The following is a 26,234-nucleotide window of genomic DNA, read 5'->3' as shown; positions in this document are numbered from 1 at the left end:
TGTTTTCTTCTAATTAAATTTGTCACAACAAAGCTTATATGCAAAAATTGATCACTCAAAAATAGATCACTTGCAAATAAGTAATTCTGATTCAGTGAAACAATGCTATGTTTTTGCAATTAAAGTACATTGCTAGTTTTAGAATGCAAGGAAAGTTTCCAACTAGATAGATAAACATGTTCATGCAGTATTTATAAACAACTGGAATAAAATTCTATATATATAGATCCTTCAATAAATGTGTACAGTTAATTTGAATATTAGTGCATTTGGAAACTATACCTTGATGCACTTTTGAATGACTGAACTAGAGAGGACGTTTCCTTTTATTTTTCTTCTTACTATTTGTATTTTTCTTATGGAAAGTCAAACACATGTACTCAAAAAAGATTTTTAAATTCATAGCAATGCTATTCCATACAACATAAAAATTAAAACACATGTAAACTAAAAAAAGATGAAGGCAATTAATCTCATTCTATAAGAAAACCAATTAAGTATTAAACTCACTTAAGTTTTAACTATTTCATAAATATTGGTATGTTTGACATATTATATGGATGTATCCTGTAGAAAATAATTTATAACTAGTACCTATTTCTTTAATGTTTATTCTTAGGAAGTATCACATATCAATTCAGTGTTTCCTATTTTTTTAACAACTTTATTTTACAAAACAAAGATAAATGTACAGCTTTAAGCATTTTTTGCATAAAATTATACATTTTTGTCAGTACTTTTTTTCAGATTTTAAAATAATTTTTACGTAAAACTGTATGAATATATTTGTTAGTCAGTACTTGATTTTTTTAAAGGTTTGATAGTATGCATTGAAAAATTAATAGTTACAATGAGCATAAAGTACATGTAAAACAAAATGTAACATGGAAATAGTCAAAGTTTACTTGTTGTATAAAGATTTTTTTGTTTTGTTTTGTTTTCTTTATTTCTTGGACTTCATACAGTCTGTGAGTTGTTTCTGGGAAAGTGAAAGCCTCTGGGGTTAGCATCCCATTATCAGTGACTGCATATTATGTCTGTTCTTTTGTGACTGGGTTATCTCACTCAGAATGATATTCTCTAGATGCAGCCATTTTCTTAAGAATTTTGTCAAGTCATTGTTTCTGGTGGCTGAGTAAGTATTCCATTGTGTAAATGTACCACAATTTTTGTATCCATTCATCTTCTGAAGGACATCTGGGTTATTTCCAGCTTCTGGCTATTATAAATAGAGCTGCTATGAACATTGTGGTGCATATATCTTTGTTGTGTACTAAGGTGTCTCTGGGGTATGTGCCCAGAAGTGGAATAGCTGGGTCTTCAGGTAGTATTATGTCCAATTTTCTGAGGTATCGCCAGACTGATTTCCAGAGTGGTTGTATTGGTTTGCAACCCCACCAACAGTGGTGAAGTGTTCCTCTTTCTCCGCAACCTCGCCAGCATCTGTTGGCTTCTGAGTTTTGGAACTTGGACAATCTGACTGGTATCAGGTGGAATCTCAGGGTTGTTTTGATTTGCATTTCCCTCATGGCTAAGGATGTCAAGCACTTCCACAGATATTTCTCAGCCATTCGAGATTCGTCAGATGAGAACGTTTTGTTTAGCTCTGTACCCCATTTTTAAATAGGGTTATTTGATTCTCTGGTGTCTAGCTTTTTGAGTTCTTTGTATACCTTAGATATTAGGCCTCTATCTAATGTGGAGTTGGTAAAAATCTTTTCCCATTCTGTTGGCTGCCGTTTTGTTTTCTTGACAATGTCCTTAGCGTTACAGAAACTTTGCAATCTCTTTAAGTCCCATTTGTTAATCTTTGACCTTAGAGCTTGAGCCATTGGTATTTTGTTCAGAAAATTTTCTCCTGTGCCTATATGTTCTAAAGTTTTCCCTATTTCTCACCTAATAGTTTCAGTGTATCTGTTTTAATGTGGAGATCTTTGGTAACACTTACACTTGAGCTTTGTACAAGGAGATAATAAAGGGTCTATTTTCATTCTTTTGCATGTTGAGTACCAGTTGGACCAGCACCATTTGTTGAATAGGCTGTCCATTTTCCATTGAATGTTTACAGCTCCTTTGTCAAAAATCAGGTGACCATATATGCGAGGGCTCATTTCTGGATCTTCTATTCTATTCCATTGGTCCACATGCTTATTTCTGTACCAGTACCATGCAGTTTTCAGCACAATTGCCTTGTAATATAGCTTGAGGTCAGGGTTGTGATTCTCGCAGTTGTGTCCTTGTTGGTGAGGATGGATTTTGCTATTCTAGGTCTTTTGTTGTTCCATATGAAATTGCACACTGATCTTTCCAATTCCATGAAGAACTGGGTTGGAATTTTGATGGGGATTGTGTTGAATCTGTAGATTGCATTTGGTAAAATGGCCATTTTTAAAATGTTGAACTTTCCAATTTATGAGTATGGGACATTTTTCCATTTTCTGAGATCCTCCTCAATTTCTTTCTTTAGAGGTTTGAAGTTCTTGTCATACAGGTCCTTCACTTGCTTAGTTAGAGTCACACCAAGGTATTTCATAGTTTTTGTGACAATTGTGAAGGGTACCTTTTCCCTAATTTCTTTCTCCACATGTTTGTCCTTTGAGTATAGGAAGGATACTGATTTTTTTGAGTTGATTTTGCATGCAGCCACTTTGCTGAACTTGTTTATCAGCTGTAGGAGTTCTCCGGTGGAATTTTTGGGAGCACTTAATTACACTATCATGTCATTGGCAAACAGTGATGTTTTATCTCTTTTTTTTATTTTTTTGATTTGTATCCCCTTGATCTCCTTTTGCTGTCTAATTGCTCCAGCCAGGACTTCCAGTATTATGTTGAATAGGTAGGGGTAGAGTAGGCAGCCTTGTCGAGTCCCTGATTTTAGTGGGATTGCTTCAAGTTTCCCGCCATTAAGTTTGATGTTGTCTGTTGGTTTGCTGTATATTGCTTTTATTATGTTTAAGTATGGACCTTGGATTTCTGTTCTTTCCAGGACTTTTAACAAGAAGGGGTGTTGAATTTTGCCAAATGCTTTCTCAGCATCTAGTGAGATGACCATGTGATTTGTTCTTTGAGTTTGTTTATATGGTGGATTACATTGATGAATTTCCTTATATTAAACCATCCCTGCATCCCAGGGATGAAGCCTACTTGGTCCTGGTGAATGATCCTTTTGATGTGTTCTTGGATTCGGTTTGCAAGGATTTTGTTCAGTACTTTTGCGTCAATAATCATAAGTGAGATTGGTCTAAAGTTCTCTTTCTTTGTAGCGTCTTTGTGTAGTTTAGGTACTAGGGTTATTGTAGCCTCAAAAAATGAGTTGGGTAGTATTCCATCTGATTCTAACTTTTGGAATTGTTTGGAGAGTATTGGTGTTATATCCGCAATAAATGTCTGATAAATTTCTGCACTGAACCGTCTGGACCTGGGCTTTTTTTGGTTGGGAGGCTTTTGATGACTTCTTCTATTTCTTTAGGTGTTATAAGGTTATTTAGATGGTTTACCAGGTCCTGGTTTAACTTTGGGATCTTGTATCTGTCTAGGAATTCATCCATTTCCTCCAGATTTTCCAATTTTGTGGAGTATAAGTTTTTGTAGTAGGATCTGATGATTTCTTTAATTTCCTCAGTTTCAGTTGTTATGTCCCCACTGTCCTTTCTGATTTTGTTAATTTGTATATTCTCTCTTTACCCTCTATTTAGTCTGGCTAGGGGTTTATCAATCTTGTTGATTTTCTCAAAAAACCAACTCTTGGTTTTGTGGATTTTTTTAATGGTTCTTTTTGTTTCTATTTGGTCTATTTCTGCCCTAATTTTGATTATTTCTTGCCGTCTACTCTTCTTGGGTATATCTGCTTCCTTTTGTTCTAGGGCTTTTAGCTGTGCTGTCAGGTTGCTGATGTAAGCTCTCTCCAGTTTCTTTTTGGAAGCACTTAAGGCTATGAGTTTTCCTCTCAGTACTGCTTTCATTGCCTCCCATAGGTTTGGGTATGTTGTGTTTTCGTTTTCGTTGAATTCTAGAAAGTCCTTAATTTCTTTCTTTATTTCTTCTTTGACCCTGCTATCGTTTAACAGAGCGTTGTTTAGTTTCCATGTGTACATAGGCTTTTTGTTGTCTTTGTTGTTGTTAAAGACCAGCCATAGACCATGGTGATCTGAGAGCATGCATGAAAGTATTTCAATCTTCTTATATCGATTGAGGCTCGTTCTGTGTCCAATTATGTGGTCAATTTTCTAGAAGGTGCCATGGGGTGTTGAAAAGAAGGTGTATTCTTTTACTTTCGGATGATATGTTCTGTATATATCTATTAATTCTAGTTGGTTCAAAGTCTCTGCTAGTTTTGCAGTGTCCTTGTTCAGTTTCTGTTTCCCTGATCTGTCCATTGGTGAGAGTGGGGTATTAAAGTCTCCCACTATTATTGTGTGGGGTGAAATGTATTTTTTGAGCTTTAGTAGGGTTTCTTTTATGAATGTGGGTGTTTTTTATTTGGAGCATATATGTTAAGGATTGAGAGTCCCTCCTGACAGATTTCCCCGGTAATGAGTAAAAAGTGTCCTTCCTTATCTTTTTTGATAACTTTTGGTTGGAAATTTACTTTATTCGATATTAGAATAGCCACTCCAGCTTGCTTTTTGGGGCTGTTTGCTTGGAAGTTTTTTTCCCACCCTTTTACTCTGAGATAGTGTCTGTCTTTTTCTCTGAGATGAGTTTTCTGTATGCATCAAAAGGCTGGATTTTGTTCATGTATTTAGTCTGATAGCCTATGTGTCTTTATTGGGGATTTGAGTCCATTTATGTTAATAGATATCAAGGAATAGTTGTTTCTGTTTCCTGCTATTATTGCTTTTGTGGGTTGAGTTGTGTCTGTGTTTTTTTTTTTTTTTTCTTCTTTTAGTTTTCTTGTTTAGGAGTTTTCTTGTTCTTACTAGGCTGTATTTTCCCTCATTGTATTGGGTTTTCCACGTATAATTTGTTGTAGTGCTGGGTTTGTGGTCATATATTGTGTAAATTTTGATTTGTCTTGAAATATCTTCATCTCTCCATATATGGTGATTGATAGTTTTGCTGGGTATAGGAGCTTGGGCTGGCACTTTTGTTCTCTTAGGGTGTGCATGATGTCTGTCCAGGCTCTTCTAGCTTTCATAGTCTCTGTTGAGAAATCGGGTGTGATTCTGATTGGCCTGCATTTATATGTTAATTGACCTTTTTCCCTTACTGCTTTTAGTATTCTTTCTTTGCTTTGGGCACTTTATGTTTTGACTATTATGTGTCGGTAGGTATTTCTTTTCTGGTCCAACTTATTTGGAGTTCTGAAGGCTTCTTTTATGCTCGTGGTCATCTCATTCTTGAGGGTAGGGAAGTTTTCTTCTATGATTTTGTTGAAGATATTTACTGTGCGTCTTAGTTGATACTCTTATCCCTATTCTATTCCTATTATCCTTAGGTTCGGTCTTCTCATTGTGTCCTGGATTTCCTGGACATTTTGGGTTAGGAGCTTTTTGTTTTGTGCATCTTCTCTTGCTATTTTGTCTATGTTTACAATGTTGTCTTCTGCCCCCGAGATTCTCTCTTCGATCTCTTGTAATCTATTGGAAATGCTTGCTTCTGTGACTCCTGATTTCCTTTTTTTGTGTTCTGCCTCTAGGGTTTTCTCTTTTAGTGTTTTCTTTATTCTGTCAATTTCTATTTTAATTTCCCTCTTCCATTCCTTCATTTCTTTGGTTCTGTTTTCCTCTAGTCTTTGAGTTCTTTGAGTGTTTTTCTTGTTTCCTCTTTAAAAGCTTCTGAATCCTTTTGCTTTTCCTCCTGTTCTTGTTTAAGTATCTCTATCAGCATCTTGATGTATGATTTCATATCTGGGTCTTCTTTTTCTGGAGTGTTTGGCATTCCGATGTTTGCTGTTATGGGAGAGCTGGGTTCTGGTATTGCCAGGTTGTCTTGGTTTCCTTGGCATATACACTTTCGCTTTCCTCTTGCCATTTTGTTGTCAGTGATATGTTCTCCCCTTTCTCTTGTATCTGGTTTGTGTCCCTGGATCTCCACTGGTCCAGGTTGCAGATGGGCCGAGCCCTGTTCTATGCCTCAGAGTCGCTGGGTGGGAACAGATGTTCCAAAGTTCTGTTCCTGGTCCCTGTATCAGGCAGGTAGGAGGGCACACTCCAAGTGCACACTCCGCAGAGATCTCTCTGCTCCCTAGCCACCCAGATCTCCCACTTACCAGTTTCTCAACCCCTGGGGGCTGGTGGTTCATGTGGCAGATAGGCCGGGCTCTGTTCTGCACCCTGAAGTCGCCGCTGGGTGGAAACAGACTTTCCAAAGTTCTGTTCCTGGTCCCTGGATCAGGCAGGTCAGAGGGTGCGCCCTGCATGTGCACTCCGCAGAGATCTCTCTGCTCCCTGGCTTCCCAGATCCCCCACGCACCAGTTTTTCAACCCAGTGTTTCCTATTATATGTGTAGTCTCACTACTATGAACTTCTAGAAGGAAATGAATAATTGACAATAAAATCATACCAGCATTGCTACTTCTTAACATGTAAGAAGTATACTAAAAAAGAGTACTTCTTATAGCTTGTTCGTAAGCATATGATATAAAATCAATACTTTCAACATGGCATTACTTAAGATTCCATACAATACTATCACTGTGTATGATCTCACATCTACATTTTCTTGAGGTGTTTCATGATCTAACTTCTTGATCCTGTTTTCTGTCTCAACAATTTCCCGATTTACGTGAAAGGTACTCCCTTGACATATCATATGGAAACACCCTATAACTCCTTATTTCCCCTATGAGGGCAGCACTTCCATCTGGTCTGTTGTCTATAGTCAGGCATCTGTAACCAGCATAAGTATTACAGGAAGTCAGATAACTGATAGACGATGCCATAGAAAAGGAGAGCTAATCAGAAACACTTTGCCTTGAAAAAAGAGAAATATTTCCCTGACTATGTAAAGACAATTATGGAGGTAAAAATGCCTTTGAACTCAAATACCTATGAGTTCTCTTCTCCACCCAATCCCCCACTCTGTGTCTACCTCTCTCTCCCTCCCTCCTTACATCTCTCCCTGCTTTTTTCTCCTACAGAAATATTTAGCATATTACTGAAGTGCATGAAACTTAATATTTATTAAAGTATCAGTATGCTTAAATTGCACAAGAAGTCTAATGAGAGACATTTGTCATAAAGAAATGAAAGGAGGGTGGTAAAAAAAAAGAATAGAAATTTAGAAAACATCATCAAAATATTTTGGATTTGGCAAAAGTGAGATTTTAGAACACAGGTCACATTTTGGGTAGGCTAAAAATGTAAGTTAGGGGAGGCTGTTAACAGTTTTTTTTACTTATTCTGCTAGCATATATAATAAATAACAATATTAATGAATTTTATTATTTAAAATATATTAACTGATGTCACCCCCAGGTAAGTGTTTCATGTGATATATGATACACAAGAACTTTCAAAAATAAATCTTTAAAACTTTACATGTCAAAATAATTGTATATTTCTCCAGAGAAAGGCAAGGAGCCTACAAATCAGAGATAGAGTTTATTCTCTAATTTTTTCCTTTTCATTATTTACAGTGAGAATTATGTAAGAATGGTGTAAGTTCTCCATCAAAGCCAATATTAATTGTACTCAACTCCGCAGCAATTAAACTTCTACACACCAATCCTATTATAGAGATAATACCCCAAATCTAATTTTCTATTTCTATTCTAATTTCTATTGATTTCACATGATTATCTGGTTATATGAAATGTTGTTCATTACATATAACATAAATTAAAATGAAGAAAAAGACTTTAGCTAAGTTCTCTGGCAAGTCATATGAATTTAGTGATATTGAAAGTTTGGGGACACAGCAGATCATATACCACATTAGACTCAGTAGACTAAGAAAACTGGACACATTTAACTTTTTTTTTTCTTAATTGCTAACATCATTTAAAAGGTTCACATATTTACTGTCTTATTTATATCTTTTTTGTGTTTTTGTTTTTATTGAATAGTCTCTGTATTTACATTTCAAAAGTTATCCCCTTTCCCCCCCCAACTCCCATCCCCCTCCCCTCCACTTGTTTCCATGAAGGTGTTCCCTCTCCCAACCACACTCTTCAACTCAACACCTTGGCATTCACCTATATTAGCAAAACACACCTTCAATGGACCAAAGTCCTCTTCTCCCATTGATGCCAGAAAATGCTATCCTCTGTTCCATATGCAACTGGAGGCATGGGTCTCTCCATGTGTGCTCATTGGCTGATGTTTTAGTACCTGGGATCTCTGGAGGTTTTTGCGGGCTGATAATATTGTTCTTCCAGTGGGGATGCAACACCTTACAGCTCCTTGACTCCTTTCTCTAGCTCCTTCATTGGGGTCTCCCTGTTCAGTCCAATGGTTAGCTGCAAGCATCCTCAACTTTATCCGTATCACACTGGCAAAGTCTCTGAGGAGGCATCCATATCTGGCTCCTGCCAGTAAACCCTTCTTGGCATCAGCAATAGTGCTTAGTTTGGTGGCTGCATAAGGGGTAGACCCCCAGATAATGCAGTCTCTGAATAATCCCTTCTTCAATCCCTGCTCCTCTATTTATTCCTGTATTTCCTCCATGAGTGCTTTGTTCTTTTAAGAAGAGCTGTGGCATCCACATTCTGGCCTTCCTTCTTTTTGAACTTCATAAGGCCTGTGAAGTGTTTCTTGGTTATTCAGAGTTTTGGGGTTAATATCTGCTTATCAGTGAGTGCATACCGTGAGTGTTCTTTTGTGACTAGTTTGTTTACCTCACTCAGCATGATAACTTGAATTTCCATCCAGTTTTTCTATAAATTTCTTGAAGTCATTGTTTTTTAATAGCCAAGTAGTACTCCACTGTGTAAATGTACCACAATTTCTGTATTTATTCCTCTGTTGAAAGACATCTGGGTTCTTTCCAGCTTATGGCTATTATAAATTCAGTTGCTATGAACATGGTGTCCTTGTTAGATGTTGGAGCTCCTTTTGGATATATGCCCAGGAGTAGTATATCTGGGTCTTCAGGTAGTACTTTGTCCAATTTTCTGAGGAACCAGCAGACTGATTTCCAGAGTGGTTGTACCAGCTCGCAATCCCACCAACAATGGAGGAGTATTCCTCTTTCTCCACATTCTGGTCAGCATCTGAGCTTCTTATCTTAGCCATTCTGACTGTAGTGACATGGAATCTCAGGGTTGTGTTTATTTTCATTTCCCTGATGACTAAGAATGTCAAACATTTCCTTAGGTAGTTTGCGGTCATTCAGTATTGTTCAGTTTTGATTTTTTGCTTTAGCTCTGTTCCCCACTTTTTAATAGGATTATTTCATTACCTGGCATCTACCTTCTTGCATTTTTGTATATATTGGATACAAGCCCTCTATCAGATGTAGGATTGGTATCTTTCCCCAGTCTCTTGGTTACTGTTTTTTTCTTTTGACAGTGGCCTTTGCCTTACAGAAACTTTGCAATTTCATATGCTCCCATTGTTGATTCTTGATCTTGGAACATAAACAATTGGTGTTCTGTTCAGGAAATTTTACACTGTGCCTATGTGTTCTAAGCTCTTCCCCACTTTCAGTTCTATTAGGTTCAGTGTACCTGGTTTTATGTGGAGGTCTTTGATCCACTTGGACTTGAGCTTTGTACAAGGAGATAAGAAATTTTGAACATTCCGTGTTTTGGCTATTATGTGACGGAAAGAATTTCGTTTCTGGTCTATTCTATTTGTAATTCTTTAGGCTTCTTTTATTTTCATGATTATCTCTTTCTTTAGGTTAGGGAAATTTTCTTCTATAATTTTGTTGAAGATATTTACTGGGCCTTTATTTGGCAGTTTTTGCTTTCTTCTACACCTATTATTCTTAGATTTGTTTTCTCATTGTGTCTTTGATTTCCTGGATGTTTGGGTTAGAAACTTTTTAATTTTTACATTTTCTCTGACTATTGTATCAATGCTTTCTGTGTTATCGTCTGCCGCTGAGATTTTCTCTTCCATCTCCTGTATTCTCTTGGTCATGCTTCTGTCTATGACTCCTGACCTCTTTCCTGGATTTTCTATCTCCTGGGTTTTCACTCTTAGGGTTTTCTTTATTGTTTTTATTTCTCTTTTTGGATTCTAGATGGTTTTATTCAATTCCTTCATCTGTTTGCTTTTTTTTTTCCTGTGTTTCTCTAAGGGCTTGTACTTGTTTTTCTGTGTTCTCCTGTATTTCCTTAAGGGAGTTATTCAGGAGCTTCTCGAGGCCCTCTATCATCAACATGAAGCACAACTTCAAGTCCAAATCTGTTTTTCTAGTGCGTTGGGATATACATTACTTGCTGTTGTGGAAAAGCTGGGTTCTGATGCTGCCAGGTTGTCTTGGTTTCTGTTGCTTAGATTCTTGCCCTTGCCTCTTGCCATCTTATCTTTTGTTATTAATTTATTTATTTTATAAGATTTGTTTCATAATAATATAGGACGAATACAATTTTTTTAATTTTTCTTTTCTTTTCTAAGAAGGAATGAGGTGTCTACATTTTGGCCTTCCTTCTTTTTGAGCTTCATAAGTTCTGTGAGTTGATTTTTTTTTTGGGGGGGTGGTATTCAGAGCTTTCTGGGGCTACTACCCAATTATCAGTTACTGGACATGTGTTCTTTTGTGACAGTGTTACCTTACTCAGGATGATATTTTATAGTTCCATCCATTTACCTATGAATTTTGTAAAGTCATTGTTTCTAACTGCCATCTTATCTTTGATATTAGTTAATCTTCTCTCTGAATGGAGCATTTCTCTCCTTTGTGTCCATTGGCTGTGGGATCCAGAGGGGGAACAGTTCTGGGTGTTCAAATTTCTATGGGCAGGCTGTGAGTTCCAGATGGCAATGGGCTGGCTCAAGCTCTGGCTGCAGATGGAGGCTTAGTAGGGAGAGCGCTCCTGCATTTCCTCTGGATGCTCAGTTCTCTGTGATCAGGCTGCAAGTCCTGAAGGCAATGTGCCTACCCAGCCTGTGGCTCTCATGTCATTGTTTTTAATAGCTCAGTAGTACTCCGTTGTGTAAATGTATCACAATCTTTTCATCATTCCTCTGTTGAAGGATATCTGGGATCTTTCCAGTTTCTAGCTATTATATATAAGGCTGCTATGAGCATAGTGGAGCATATTAAAAGCCAAAACTCTTATACACTAGTGAAATACATGTTTCTTTCAAGTACTAATATTGTATTTTATACTTAATTTTTTCACACAGAGAACCAGTGGCCTTAGTAGCAGCTCCAACAATGATTATTCAAAGCTATTCCCAGAACACTAGAGATTTTTTGATGATTATACTGAGACTATTTACACTCTGCAGTTTATATCTTAATGCATAAGTCCTTACTAATACGGTTGAATGAGAATTCAACAAGAGTGGAATAAAGTAAATCTCAGATTGAGTTATGGGAGACAGAACTCTAATAACTACTCTTATATTGTTATATGACATATTGTACAGACCAAAACATATATTATAAATATATAAATAATATAAATATGTGTGTAAGTATTTCATGAAAATAAATTTAAAGTGTTTCTTATTTAATTAGTAAGGATTAAGAGTCAGGTTGCATTCTTCTTAGTAGGCCAAAAAACAATTATCATAACATGATATAGTAACTCCTTCAAAAAAACCTTTCTAAATTAAATTAAGTCAGTAAAAGATCTTCCTGTAATTCACAAATTCTAGTGTGAGATTCATGCTATTTCTTCAGAAGAAAACTTAATATAAGTTCTAGCTCAAAACTTAGGACCAAATGTACATAACCTTGATTGAGCTGATAACATGTTCCTACTTTTCCTGTTTTTACCTGTAAATCATCTTAAATCCCTCCCCCTTTATCTTTAACAAGTTAGGGGTTAGAAAGCTAAAGTAACTGTATAAGAGTTCCATTTAAACTATTGATTTTGATGAAAATACTTCCATGAATAACACTTTTATGGGTTATTCTGTCAATCTTTATGGGTATACTTAAAGCTTTATAGGTCAGAGGTCATGTCTCCTCCTCCTATAGCAGTTGAGATGTCATATTTCCCTTCTTAGGTTTTCCTTAATGTTATAACCTTTGTGTGCCTTAAAATTACTACAGACACTGGGGATGTAAATTGAAAGACTAGTTTACACTCAGAAAAGGCAACTATAATGTAAAAATTTGCAAATTTTGAACAACCAAATTCATCCACTATAGAATATTTGGGAAATGCATGATGAACCTAATCTTAAAATTAATCTATGAATATATAATCCATGAAAATCAATTCATAAACATTAACATAGTGCGCCACTTCAGAGATTCTACATGGCATTTCTCAGTGCAAAGAGAAAGTTAATGTGCTATTCCAAAATTCATAAAATTCTTTAAATGCCTGAGCCTTTCAGATATATCTACTGGGATGCAAGTATTTATTAAACTTCAGTCTGAGTACTAGATTCATTGCATATATAGATCATGTCCCTTTTTAACTAATTTATTTATTTAATCATTTGCTTATTCACTTTATATCTCATTCACTGTTCCCCTCCTGGCTACCCTCTCCCATTATCCTTTCATCCATCCTCTTCTCTTCTGAGCAGGTGGGAAACCCCATGGGTATCACCCCACCCTTGCATGTCAGTATAGACCACATTCTTAAATGTGACACTGATGATGCTCAACTAAGATACATGCTAACAGTGTTACAAGTTTTAAAATGCAACTATTCTCATATATTATATGTCTACCATAGAAAAGAAGTCACTGAATGTGGGAGAATGATACACATCTACTCAACATCCTTTTAAAGGCAGTGTAAATAATGAAGATACATCAATATATCATTGGTGTAAGTTTAATTTATTGATATGTAATTAGGAAACAAATCCTCAAAAAGCAATTATGATATAGATCTTAGATACTTAAACTGTGAATTATAACGTAATATAGGGTCAAATAAGTAAATACAATGTTTACAGAAGTTTTGCTAACAGTAAGAGTTTTTTGAATGGACAACTGCCAATAAAGTAATTCAAAAAAAAAAATGTAGTACAGATAAGTTGTTTGTGGCAGCACTAACTTATGCTGTATCACTTTACTTCACTCTAGGCTATTTACTGCAGAGCATGTTCAGAACTCTATTGTGTATGCTATCCTGTCAAAGAGTGCTAAATGTCATTGCCTAAAATATATGATTTCAGTATAGTTAATACACTTTAATTATCATGTTACATGTATAGATAGATATAGATATGCAGAAATAAAACTGCTTGCTTACTTATTGAAAACAAAGTCTTGATTTGTAATTATGAAAAATAAGACTTTTAATTGTATTGCATAATGATAATTTAAAAATTTCTACTTGAATTCTCCACTTGCATTTCACTAAACAACATCATGATTATTTATTTAGTTTTTTATGTAACAATTAGTGATCTCTCCAGGCTCTAAACAATAGTTTGAAAGGTATGGTCTCACAGGTCATCCTGATTCCATGAGTAGTTCCCAAACAAAACCAAAGTAAAGCAAACAAAATAAAGAGAACATAAAAATGTGGAAAAGAGATTTGTAGGAAAGAGGAAGGTTAATAGGCTTGGGAGGCTGATAAAAGTACAAAGATATAAGTCTATATATATATTACATACACCTGAGAAATTGACCTCCACACAAGGGCAAAACTAGTCAACCTTAGTGGATTATAAAACTAAAAACAAATAAGGGAGAAAGTAGAAAATACATTGACAAGGGGTGGTGGCCAGAATTAGAGGAATTGGGTATGGATATGACCAAAATATGCTATAAAGAAAATCTATAACTGATATTAATAATACAACTCAATAGCAATAATATTCTCATAAATTTTAGATAGAGAATTAAAATTTTGCACTATCTGCCCAAGTTTTGAAAACTATTTCTTAAACTTGAGATTATACAATTTAGCAAATAAACTCCATTTCAGAAAGAGAAATGGCATGTTTCCTCTAATTTGTAATCCAAATTTCATATAGATGATTCAACACATTCTCTCTGTGTCTGTTTCTCTGTCTCTGTCTCTCTCCTCTCTCTCAACATGAGAGTAAGAGCGAGACTGTCTATGGGGAATAAACAGAACCAACCTGGGACAGGAAAAGAAGGAAAGCACAGAGGAATTGGAGACAAATTTTAAGGTAAATTGTATACTTTCATTAAAATATTTTTTTAGAAAACTCAATATCATGTACAGTGAATATGCACCATTTTCAAAATACTATTTGCTAGCATTTTTTAGTATTTTTCATAGTTTAAAAATCTATTCTGAAAGATAGCACAGACATGCTGGCAAATACTACAAACTCAATTTCCAAAATGGCTTGAGGAGAATATTATAGTAGGTAAAACTCAGCCTGGCTTACTAAAGATCAAGTCCTGTCTGGCCAATCTAATCTCCCTTCTGTGGCAGAATGACAGTTTGAGAAATAGAAGAGCAACAATAGATGCAATTTATGTTGACTTTATCAAGGTTTTCGGACCAGTCTAAACAATTGACTCATCAATAAACTGAAAATCCAGGGAGGTCACATACCTGTAGAAAGTTAAAAAAGAGAGAAATGTGCATTCAAAGGTGATTGCAATGGATCAATGTCTATTTGGGGCTATGATTTAAAAAAAGACACTCTTGGCTATCCATAGCAGGCTACACAGGCAACATATTTCTATCAATGTCTTGAACACTGACAGAGGCACATTGAAATAAGGGAACATAAATATTCACCTTGTGAGAAGGAGTTCAGAATATGACAGCAGCACTAAACATAATATCTGTTAAGGAATTAATATTGTGGACTAAGAGCATCAGATTCAGCATAGTGTTCAATTACTATGTAAAACCAAGAGCAAGGAACATAGATGTTAAAAATGAAAATGAAAATTTATACCTAATATTACAACCATCAAATGCTAAATAGTAGCTAACCAAAAAGGAAGCAGTTATTAAAATTGCAGAAAAATCTTTTTTAAAGTTACATATATAACAGTTAAATTTCACTGACAAAACATAAAATATAAGAAGCCAGGGTAGATGCAATTATAATTTTCTCTCCCCTTATAAGTAGACTTTTGTCTTTTGTAATAATATGCAGTTGGTGACAAATAAAAGTAAACAATTGTAAAGAAATTGTGGAAAGACTAGAGATTGGGAAAAATATGTAAAGAAAAATGACATTAATTTAAACTAATCATTCTGATTTAAAAAGTGATGCTTAGACTTAACATTCATACAAATAAACCTTAACAGGAAAGAAGCTCCCGATTTCCTAATGAGATATTACAAATCTGCAAATTTGTATACTGATATAAGGATGAGGCCATAATATGTTATGTTCTGCATTCCATGATTTTAATACCCTGGGTAGTTGACAAGGTTTCTATTACCTGTCATAAATTCCCTCCCACTGAGCAGTACTAAAGTGTAAGAACTAAAAAGATAATGTAGTTCTTACCTCTCATAAAAAAGGTTTCTTTGTACAACAAATAAATGTTAGAACAGAGATCCATCGTTGATCAAAATGAAAAGAACTACATGGCACAAGTTGATACATAATTAACTGAAATAACTATATCATAATCCCTACACCTAAGGTTTAGGAAAGTTGAAGGAATGAAGGGCAGTAAAATGGAAACAAACTAACACACTTACAGGTAGATCATGTCTTCTAAACATGATAGGAAACTTATATCTATAAAATATGAACAGTATGTTCGACAAAAAGAACCTTTTAATAAAATCAGTTTACATGCAAATGTGGATGGGAAAAATTTCACAAGGTCCCACCACTCCTATATATAGAGTCAATCAATGCTGCTCAAAGAGGTAAAACAAATTTTTCAAGGAACCACATTTCTGATAGGTTATGTAATGAAGTGGTTGGACTTAAATACACACACACACACACACACACACACACACACATATACACACTCACGCACGCACAGGAATGAACATGAGAAAAACAGTAAATCGACTAAATACAGTGTGTATATGCAACAAAACTTAAAAGAAAAACTGGTCGTGGCATTGAGGAGTGCAGGAGATGCAGGAGATGCAGGAAAAGGAGATGGGAGTAGAAGAAATGACATAAAGACATCAATTCTGTAATACTCAAAAATGAAAAAAATGTTAAGTTAAAAAGAAGAATAAATATAATACCTCTCCAGTAGCACAAGATGCTAGCCTATATTGGTTTTAAGATGCTATCAATTGAAAGGAACTGTGTGTACAAAGGAATATAATTCCACGAGAAAACCTTTAGAGAAATCGTGTTTTTTTGTTCTGGTTTTTGGTTTTTGGTTTGGTTGGTTGTTTTTTATTTTTGTTGTAGTTTTGTTTCTGTTTGTTTGTTTGTTTTTAATATCATGATAAGTTCAAAGCAAGCAGGCTTCTCTTGAAGCTTTAAAATATCTTACCATATCTAATTGAGTGTTTGGAAAGCATAACGAAGAAAAAATGCAATCATGGTATTTTCTAATTGAACATTGCAAGTTCATTAGTTCTACATGCTTCAACTTTTCCATTAAAAGCTGTATTTTCTAAAAAGCAAAACTTTCAATATCTGTTCTACAGAAGCTATACCAGTACAGAAATCAGAACAAGCAGGATAAAGATTTACATGATTATGATCTTGGTTTCTCTAAAGGAACTTCCTGCAAAGAAAGTAACAGAGTTAAGAAATAATACGTGAATTTCTACTAGTAAATAGAGCTATATTACAGACTTCCTTATAGTCATTTTAAAAGACCCATTGCTGTATAGCTAGACTTGTTACTTGATAGCTACAATTATAATCACTCAGGCATCTATTTCCCACAAGCTCTCCACAGCAGCAACCTTTAGTGATTAATTACAAAGCTCCAGGAGCAACAATACACAGACTAATTTCCTAAAACAATAAAATACAGGATTTCTCATTTGGAGCCAAATGAAATGAAAACAGATTGTTATTTATGCTTAAATCTTGATGCAAAGTCATGGTACTGCCATTACAGAACCTATTAAATACAACAAATCAGAGAAGCTATCAGCCTGTCTTCACAAAAGAAAATGTTATTCTTGCTTGACAATTCTTCAAGCATTTATAGTTGCTTTTCATCTTAAAGCCTATTTTTATTAATTTTAATTTTGTTTCTCTGGCCTCTTGTTTTATAGAATATAACAAAAGAGTTAACTAAAATGAAACAAACGTTTCTAAAAGGAAAACTGTATTTTTCCCACAGTTATTCAAACCTCTCAACTAAATATAGACTGTATATTTTTAGATCAGTGGTCTCTTTATTTTATAATGAGTCAAAAGAATTACAAACTTCTTCATGTCATGAAATATCAACTCTTATGCTGCCTCAATGGTTTGTGTGAAGAGAAATATCCACAATGGTTAACCTCAATCTCTTTAGGAAAATAGTAATTTTCCATACAATATTCAGTGTCTGAGTATGGAGAAGATAACATTTCAAATCTTATTTTGATAAAAGTTATTACAATTAAATATAATCTTAAAGTTCTACAATTAAAGGACAAGGGTCAATAAAACATAGAAGTTACAAAGTTACAAGTATCAACAAAAGATACAGGTCAATCTTGATTGCTGCATGTAGATGAATGCATCTAGATTCATACTTGACATCTTGCACAAAACTCAATGGATTAAAGGCTTCAGCATAAAACCAGATACACTGAACCTAATATTGGAGAAATTAGAAATATTCTTAAACTCATTACCATGGTAAGTCTTGCTGAGCAGAAACACCATTAGCCCAGGCACTAAGATCATTAATAAATGGGACCTCATGAAACTGAAATTTTCTGTAAGTCAAAGAGCATAATTGTCATTTGGACAAAGTAGCAAGCTACTTAACAAAAAAAAAGAAAAAAAAAGAAAAAAAAAGAAAAAAAACTTACCAATTAAACATCTGATAGAGGACTGATATAAAAATATATAAAGTACTCAAAAAGGTGTATATCAATAAAACAACAAACAAAATTTTAAAATGGTGTAAATATCTAAGGTGAAATCTCAATGGCTCACAAGCATCTAAATAAGTGCTCAACATTCTTAGACTTCTGAGGTATGTAGATCAAAACTATTTGAGATTTAATCTTTAACCTACCAGAACTGCAAAGATCAGAAACAAAAACAAACAAACAAACAAAAACAAAAAACAAAAGAAAACAAGTGGGAATTCATGGTGATTAGTATGTTGGGAAAGGAGAAAACTCATCTATTGCTGGTGAGAATGCAAGCCTGTACAACCACTATGGAAATCAGTGTTTTGGTTCTTATGAAGATAAGATTGGGTCTACTTCAAGATCTAGCTATAACTCTAGGGCATAAACCCAGAAGACATTTCATCCTACTTTAGAGATACTTGCTCAAACATGTTCACTGCTACTCTATTTATAATAGCCAGCACCTAAAGTCAGCCTAGATGCATGTCAAAAGATGAATGTATAATGAAAATAGGTTGTATTTTCCCAATGAGATATTATTCACTATGTTGTTTAAAAAGTAAAATCATGAAATTCACAGATAAGAGCTTGAAAAGGGTTATCCTAAGTTAGGCAACCCAGACCAAAAGGAAAAATATGGTATGCATTTGTTTATACATTGATGTTAGCAGCTAAGCAAGCTACAATCTATATAAGCAGAGAATTTAGATAATTGACTAGTAAGGAATAGTCTATCACCATAGGTAGGAAACATCAAATAGATAATTATGAATGGACTGGGCAGAGAAAAAACGAGGAACAGAAGAATCAAATGATTAAGGAAGGAAATACAGGGAAGAAGAGCTAAACCTGATTTGAAGAGTCATATGGAAATATATTGTGGTAGAAGCTTCCTAAAATACAGACATAAAAAGATATAAATTTAATTGCTAAATAATGGGAGAGATGGAGTTCCAATTGTATACCTCTTGCCAGGAAATGAAAATTCCAGTAACAGGAATGAGGTACATCTAATCCAGTTTTTGACAAAATGAAATCAGGAAAACCCCCAAATAACCCATGCTATTGCCAAGAATATTGACTGTTCTCCACAAATTGACTGTAAGTCCCTATTATCAAAGATAATACCTACAGAAAACACTGAACAAGTGAGTGTCAGTTTAGTGTCTGTCAAGGTCCTTCACCCCTACAGAGTAGTGTTCATAATGATAAAATGCAGTCTGCATATTACCAAAGGAGAATAAACAGCTATAAACCATTTGATCTACAATAGTAATCAACATGCAAGATGTGTTAGTGCAATAAGGAAACATAACATGAAGAAGAAAACAATCAATATTTGACTAGATTTAAGACTAGCTCCAGGAAATGAAACTTATCCCTACAACTGCTTGTGACCAATAACCTGAAACTAGATAGAAACGTGGCCTAGGAGAAATACAAATGCTACTCTTCTGCTAAGGGAGTTAGCACCATTGATCACTATCTTTTTTTAGTTGTCATCGGAGGAGCTGCTTCTTGCAGTAGATGGCACTAAAGAAACCCACAGCTAATTTACATAAAGCAAGAGACCTTGAAACTCTCTAAAGAAAATGTTTCCAGTCTCCATCAAGTCCCTCCAATCATGGATCTATGTGGAAGAAGCAGAAAGATGGTAAGAACAAGAAGGGAAGGAAAACAAAGGAAAGAGTGTCTTCTGAGCATTGCAGGGCTGACTCACATTTGAACTCACAGACACTATGGAAGCACACATAGGACATGCCTGAGTCTACACCAGATGAGTTCACAGTTCTAGGAAAAATATAAACAAGCCCCAACCTTAATCCAGAAATTATTTCCAATTGATTACTACTCACAAATTAATAAATAGTTTTCTTTAAAGGAGTCTTAGCAGATACACAAACCACTCTTAAGGACGGGCCTCATGTCTAGCAGTAGATGACCAACAGGAAACAAATTCAAATGACATCTTTAGAGGTTCTTTAGAGGTTCTTTGTTACATGTTTTGCCATGAGTTCCCCCCCCCCACAACAGCTCTCAGTTGTTTCTTTTAATGGTTCCTTATAACAGATGAGTCATAGGGACATTCTTAAAGAACACAAAAGTGAAAAAATAACAAAAACCAAAAATTACTTTGTAGTGAACAAGTGCTACATTTCTGCCATCCTTAAGGGCAAATCTTCCCCTACATATAGATATGACCTGAGGGCTCTGGAAACCAGTCACTTGTAAATGATTATCCATGGAGAGAGTATGAGCAGTTTAACTAACCAAATAAAGTCATTCCATCTTTGAGTTTTACTCTCATCTTTGAAATACCAGTTTAAATGCTGCCTGCTCATGGGAATCTTTGTATGTCTTTCTTTGACATGACTAATTTCTTCTTTTTTTTCAGTATTTTTATAATAGTTTGTATCTTCTATTTCCTTACTGCCATCTACTTTAGATTACAGTCACATCTATAATGACTTGGTTTTTTATATATCATGTTTTAGATCATATTCACCAAAATTTAATACTTTTTATTTTCTCTTTTTAGGTATCAAAAATTTCCCCTTTCTTATTAAATATCAAAGATTATCAATTTTAAGTCGATGTAAAACTGTGCTCCAATCTAAACAAGTGACTAAATAACTAGCTTATCTAGAGAGACTTGTTATGTATGAAATGCTTGGTATTTGTTAAGTGCTTCAAGTCCTTAGAATTTCATATAACAAAATACAAAGTGACTGTTAGCAGATAACTTAATATTCACTTTTATGTCAACATTTAAATGAAAATTCAGTGTGTATTCTTCACTGATTATTTATAACCCAGTTAACTGAATATTATTACTCTATTAATTACTATTTGTTTGCATGATTTTATCCAGTTTCTACCATGTAAATAAAATCAGAATTTTTCTCTAAGACCCAGCTTTCCTTTGGATTATACATGCAGTTTCCTACTTCTATTTAAACCATGAACATTCAGGAAGATCATGCCCATAACTAGTAATTAGGTCATAAATTTTGCTGACTCTGATCTCCCTTTTCAAGATCCTGTACTTTTTTCCCCTGAAAGGCACTAAAATAAACTAAAGTTGAAAAATGAGAAATCAGGCCCAGTCTTTGATCTCATTTTAAATCCTGAGATAGGAAACCTGAGGACATCAAAGACATACTGTTCTCTCAGATTAAGAAAAGCATATCATATAAAATTCTTAAAATAACATATTTTATGTAAACTTTTAAATTTTAATTTATTATTTTTAATTAATCAAGATTTAAATTATTCAGACTATTAAAAACTCAGAAACTTAAATAGACCACTAATTGTATGTAGATTCAAGTTTGCTTTCTTTCACTACACAGGGTGCAAACGATTTCCCTCTACATCAAAATGAGGAAATTGTGTTATAAATGTTGCATGGTCAATAATAGAGACTATTGTATTCTGTTTTTATAGTACCTCATATAGCATGAAATAAAGACAAAAATCTTTTTATAGCAGTAATTTACATCTTAAAGAAAAGATTTTATTTAGAAAATAACATTAATAATTATTTACTGACAGACTTTGGGGCACCCGTACGTTACTCAGAATACTTTGTGATATCCTGAAATATATATAATGTAGGGTACTGAGTAAATTTTTCCTTCATAAAAACATTAAATTAGAAAAGGCTTTTGTTTTCTTACACTGATCACATTTTTAGCATATGAAAATGATTTATTATTTTTTAAATTATTTTTTATTTATATCCCAAATATTGATCTCTCTTCCAGTTCCCCCTCAAAGAGTTCTTCCCCTATCCCAGCTCCCCTTCCTCTCTGAGAGGGTGACCCCTCCTCAGGTATTGCCCCTTCTGGGTCAGCAAGTCCCTACAGAATTAGACACCTCCTTTCCAACTGAGACAAGACAAGGCAGCCTTCTGCTACATTTGTGCCAGAGACCTTGGACCAGCCCATGTGTGCTCTTTGTTTGGTAGTTCAGTCTCCGGGAGCTCCCAGGAGTCCATGGTAGTTGATGCTGTCAGTCAGGGTTACCATTGTCTTCCATTCCTTCAATCCTTGCCCTAACTCTCCCACAGGGGTCCCTGACATCAGTCCAATGTTTGGCTGTAAGAATTTGCATCTGTCTCAGTCAGCTGCTGGTGGATCCTCTCAGAGTACAGCCATGCTAGGCTCCTAACTGATCTTGGTTTAAGTCAGGGCACATTTAAGAAACATTAAAGATAAATTTCAGCTTCCCTTTGGACTTAGAAACTGGAAGTTCTCTTCTTGTATACTCATTTTAATATTTCATTACCTCAGTGATTTAGATCAAGACAATCTTTTTACAATACACCATTGGTGACTTGATAGAATGCTAAAAATATCAAGCTTTTGGACTAAGTCAAATGTGAGATCAATATTTAAGGCTGAAATTTGATACAACTTTATGACTTTGAAAAAGTATACTATACCTTTTTATTTACAAATCTACAAATATTATAAGAACTATTTCACTGTATTTTAGAGGAAACTATAGAGGTACACAGCCCAGATGTTATAAATCCATAAAATATGAATTTTCAACTTAGTTCCTGTTAAATTTCACCAAAGTTGTAACTAAGGTGTGATTTACCAGGAATATTGCAAGTATACATGAAGAAATCCACAGTGTATTCACATCCGTCAAAATTTTTATTGGAAATTCTCTGCATTTACATTTAAAATGTTATCTTTTCCCATAATCCCATCCCCCTCTTCCTCTCATTACCTTCATGAAGGTGTTCCCTCTCCCAACCACCCTTTCCCACCTCAGCACCTAGGTGTTCCCCTACACTGGGAAAATAAGCCTTTCCTGGACTCAAGTCCTCTCCTCCCATTGATGTCAGAAAATGCTGTTCTCTGCTACACCTGGGGCAATAGGTCTCTCAATGCAAACTCGTTGGTTGGTGTTTTAGTCCCTGGGAGCTGTAGTGGGTTTGGATAGTGGATAATTTTGTTTTTCCCATGGGGTTGCAGACACTTTCAACTTCTTCAGTCCGTTCTCCAGCTCCTTCATTGGAGTTCTTGTTTTCAGTCCAATGGCTAGCTGCAAGCATCTGCCTCTATATCAGTATGTCTCCGGCAGAGCCTCTGAGGAGGCATCCATATCAGGTTACTGCCACTTATAAGTGGATACTAGCCCAAAAAGCTTGGGCATCCATCATTTTAAATTTTTATCACTTTTCTCCCTTAATTCAGTTTTCCATTTCCCTCCAAAATAAAAATCATAGTATTCTTTTATGTAGATGAAATAAACCTACTAATCTACTTGCTGCATTATTTTGTGTTTAATTATATAGTTTGAGAACCTGTAGCTCTTGCAACCATTATTTGGTGCTTTGATTGTTATTTTCCATTAAATAAAGTATTAATCATTAATTTATTCATCTACTTATCCACATATGCTAACAGTTGTGATCACATACATCAGAAATGTAAGAACACTGTAAAATAATGAAGGTCAAGTTACAATGGTCATAGAATTTAAAAAATCAGTATGAAATAAGAAGATGTGTTACTATAAGCATGTTTTTTTCTCTCTCCGCTCTTTCCTTCTTTGTTATCTCTGTTTTGTACTGCCGTTCATCTTAGGCCTGGACAATAATGGTTTGAATTCAGCAGACCCACCATTCGTGTAAACAGGTGGTTCTATAACTGAGAAGACTGATCCACCTAACCTAGAATATGGGCTATGCATGTCTTTAATCTGGAATAGGGCACTGATTTTCAGATTGGGAGTAAAACAGCTAATATAGCAATGAAATTACACAACAAAAAGGCATGATGTCTAAGGAATAGGGTATGGATTTATAATTTGTGCTATGTAGAGAAACCTTCTGTAAAACACACACACACACACACACACACACACACACACACACACAAATACCAAATATTTTTTAATATCTCTGAAATGGGAATCTGGGGTTATACCTGCAAAAGTTTTCTAAGTTGTGCATAACAACGTTTTAATAAGCTAAAAGCTCTTTCCAGAATAACCATTATTTGTTCCTTTTTTTTTTCTCTTCTCTTCATTGTATAATAAAACAGCACAGGCCCCCTTTTGAAAACTGCTGAAGACACTCACCTGTGGTAGAATTAAGGTCATCTGGCTCTGATTCAGTCCCGTTTTGGCTTCCATTACCCTGAAGAGTATTCATTGCCATAAGCTTCATCTTCTGGAGCTTCATTGCCTCAGCCACCGCTGCAGCTGTTATACCTAAACCAGAATCATTCATTTAAAAATGGGAATCATTTCGTAATGACAGTAAAAATCTGGGCAGTTACTGAAAAAGAACATTCTGGATGAATATGCAGAAAGGTAAACCATAAGTAAGCTTAAAATAATGAATATTTGAAAAATCTATTTTCAATGCATAATAACATCCTATAGCATGAAAATCTATTTTTAAAAGATTAGATTACAGGTCTTATGCTCAATTAAAAGCACAGAGAAATGAGAAAAATGGTTAAATATTTCAGTTGTTCACTTTATTCATTTTTTTAAAGTAAAGGAAATATTAACAGCAAAAACTTAAAACCTGTGTCTGTATGAACAGAAATCTAGAGCTTCCAGGGATTAGAGGGAGGTGAGAATCTCTAGAAAGTCCAAGAGACCTGGGATAGTGGAGGTTACCAGGAGTTAATGTGAGGGACCTTAGCCAATAAGCCTAACAGTGGTGATATGGAACCTGAAGAAATCACCCCTGTAGAAAAGAAGGACACAAAGTGGTGAGAGAAGGGCACCAATTCACCCACAAAACTTTGGGCCCAAAATTTGTCCTGGCTAAAAGAAATGTAGGGAATGAGCAGAGACTGAAAGAAAGGACAACCAATAACTAGTCCAACCCTGAAATCCATTCCATGGCTAAATACCCATCCCTGACATTATTAATTATACTTGGTTATGCTTGCAGACAGTTAGCATAACTGTGCTCTGAGAGGATTCACACAGCAGCTGTCTAAAACAGATGCAGATACCTACAGCCAAATATTGAACAGGAGGTCAATAACACTTACAGAGAAGTTGGGGGAAGGATAAAAAGCCCTGAAGGAACCCCTCAGGAAGAACAACAAAGTCAACTAACCTGGATGCCTATAAATTCTGTGCCCGAGGCGCCAACCAAGGAACATACATGAGCTGATATTAGGCCCCAGCACATATGTGGCAGTTTAGTCTCTATGACTGCCTACTCTGGTGTCAGTGGGAGAGGATGCATCTAATCTGGCAGAGACTTGATGTGCCAGGATGAATGGATATGCAGTGTGGGACCCACTCTCTCAGAGGAGGAGAGGATGGGGATAGGGATGACTAAATTTAAATTTAAAAGGGACTATAGGAGGGGCAGCACTAGAGATGTAGGCAGGGCAGTGGCGACATACAAGCAATATGACAGCAGAATTGGAAAAAAATGGGAGTTGAAGCTTTAGTTGAGGAGAGTACTATAAAGACGGAGGAGGACTGAAGAGAGAAAAATAAATACTGAGGATGATTGAAAAAGTCATAATGAATCATATTATTTTATGTAACTTTATACATGTTATACTTGATACACACACACACACACACACACACACACACAACCACAGTGTTATATCACTAACAAAAACCCTGTAGCTAGGCATGACAAAATCTATTTCAAGTTGTTTGTTAAGGGAGTTCAAGAGACTCCAAAATCAATACGGGCTATTCTTATCGCCTTTCATTGATCTTAGACATTGAAGTTCCTATTGTCAAAGACACTATGTATTTCAGACATACAACTCCGAGAATTTGGGCTGTATCTATCCTTCTCCTTGAGGATTAGCTTTGACAGTACCAATAATATCAGAAGATAATAACTATATTGCTGCCAAGAGATCCTGCCTATTTGTTGAGGCTTTTGAACACCAATAATGATCTGCATGGCAAAACATTCCTCTAGACTAACTGGAGGGCACAGAGAGAGTATCCAAATTAACAAAATCAGAAATAAAAGGGAAGACATAACAACAGAAACTAAGAAAATTCATAGAACTAAAGAATATCATCCTGAGTGATGTAAAGCAGTCACAAAAGAACACATGGTATGCAGTCACTGATAAGCAGATAGTAGACTGAGGAAACATTGAATACCCAAGAAAAAACTCTCAGGCCATATGAAGCTCAAAAAGAAGGAAGGCCAAAATGTAGAAGTCTCAGTCTTTCTTTTAACAATAAAAAAAGAAAAAGAAAAGGGAAAATATGTATTCATCATTT

At 35.2% G+C, this 26,234-nt stretch overlaps 1 protein-coding gene across 1 annotated transcript in view; it reads right to left on the bottom strand.

Moving 5' to 3' along the window:
* The window catches only part of DACH2 (dachshund family transcription factor 2), a gene marked incomplete at both ends in the record, with an annotated part of 540,251 nt that overhangs the window by 171,735 nt on the left and 342,282 nt on the right, over window positions 1-26,234 (bottom strand). Inside the window, one exon of the mRNA XM_080910121.1 lies at window positions 24,084-24,215. Within this exon, the coding sequence (XP_080766247.1) occupies window positions 24,084-24,215 (132 nt within the window). The remainder of the gene's footprint in view (window positions 1-24,083; window positions 24,216-26,234) is intronic.

Source organism: Micromys minutus (assembly GCF_963924665.1).
Source record: "Micromys minutus genome assembly, chromosome: X".
In the NCBI taxonomy this organism is placed as follows: Eukaryota; Metazoa; Chordata; class Mammalia; order Rodentia; family Muridae; genus Micromys; species Micromys minutus.
The sequence above is the reverse complement of the archived record's forward strand: the minus strand, read 5'-3'. Positions and strand labels throughout refer to the sequence as shown.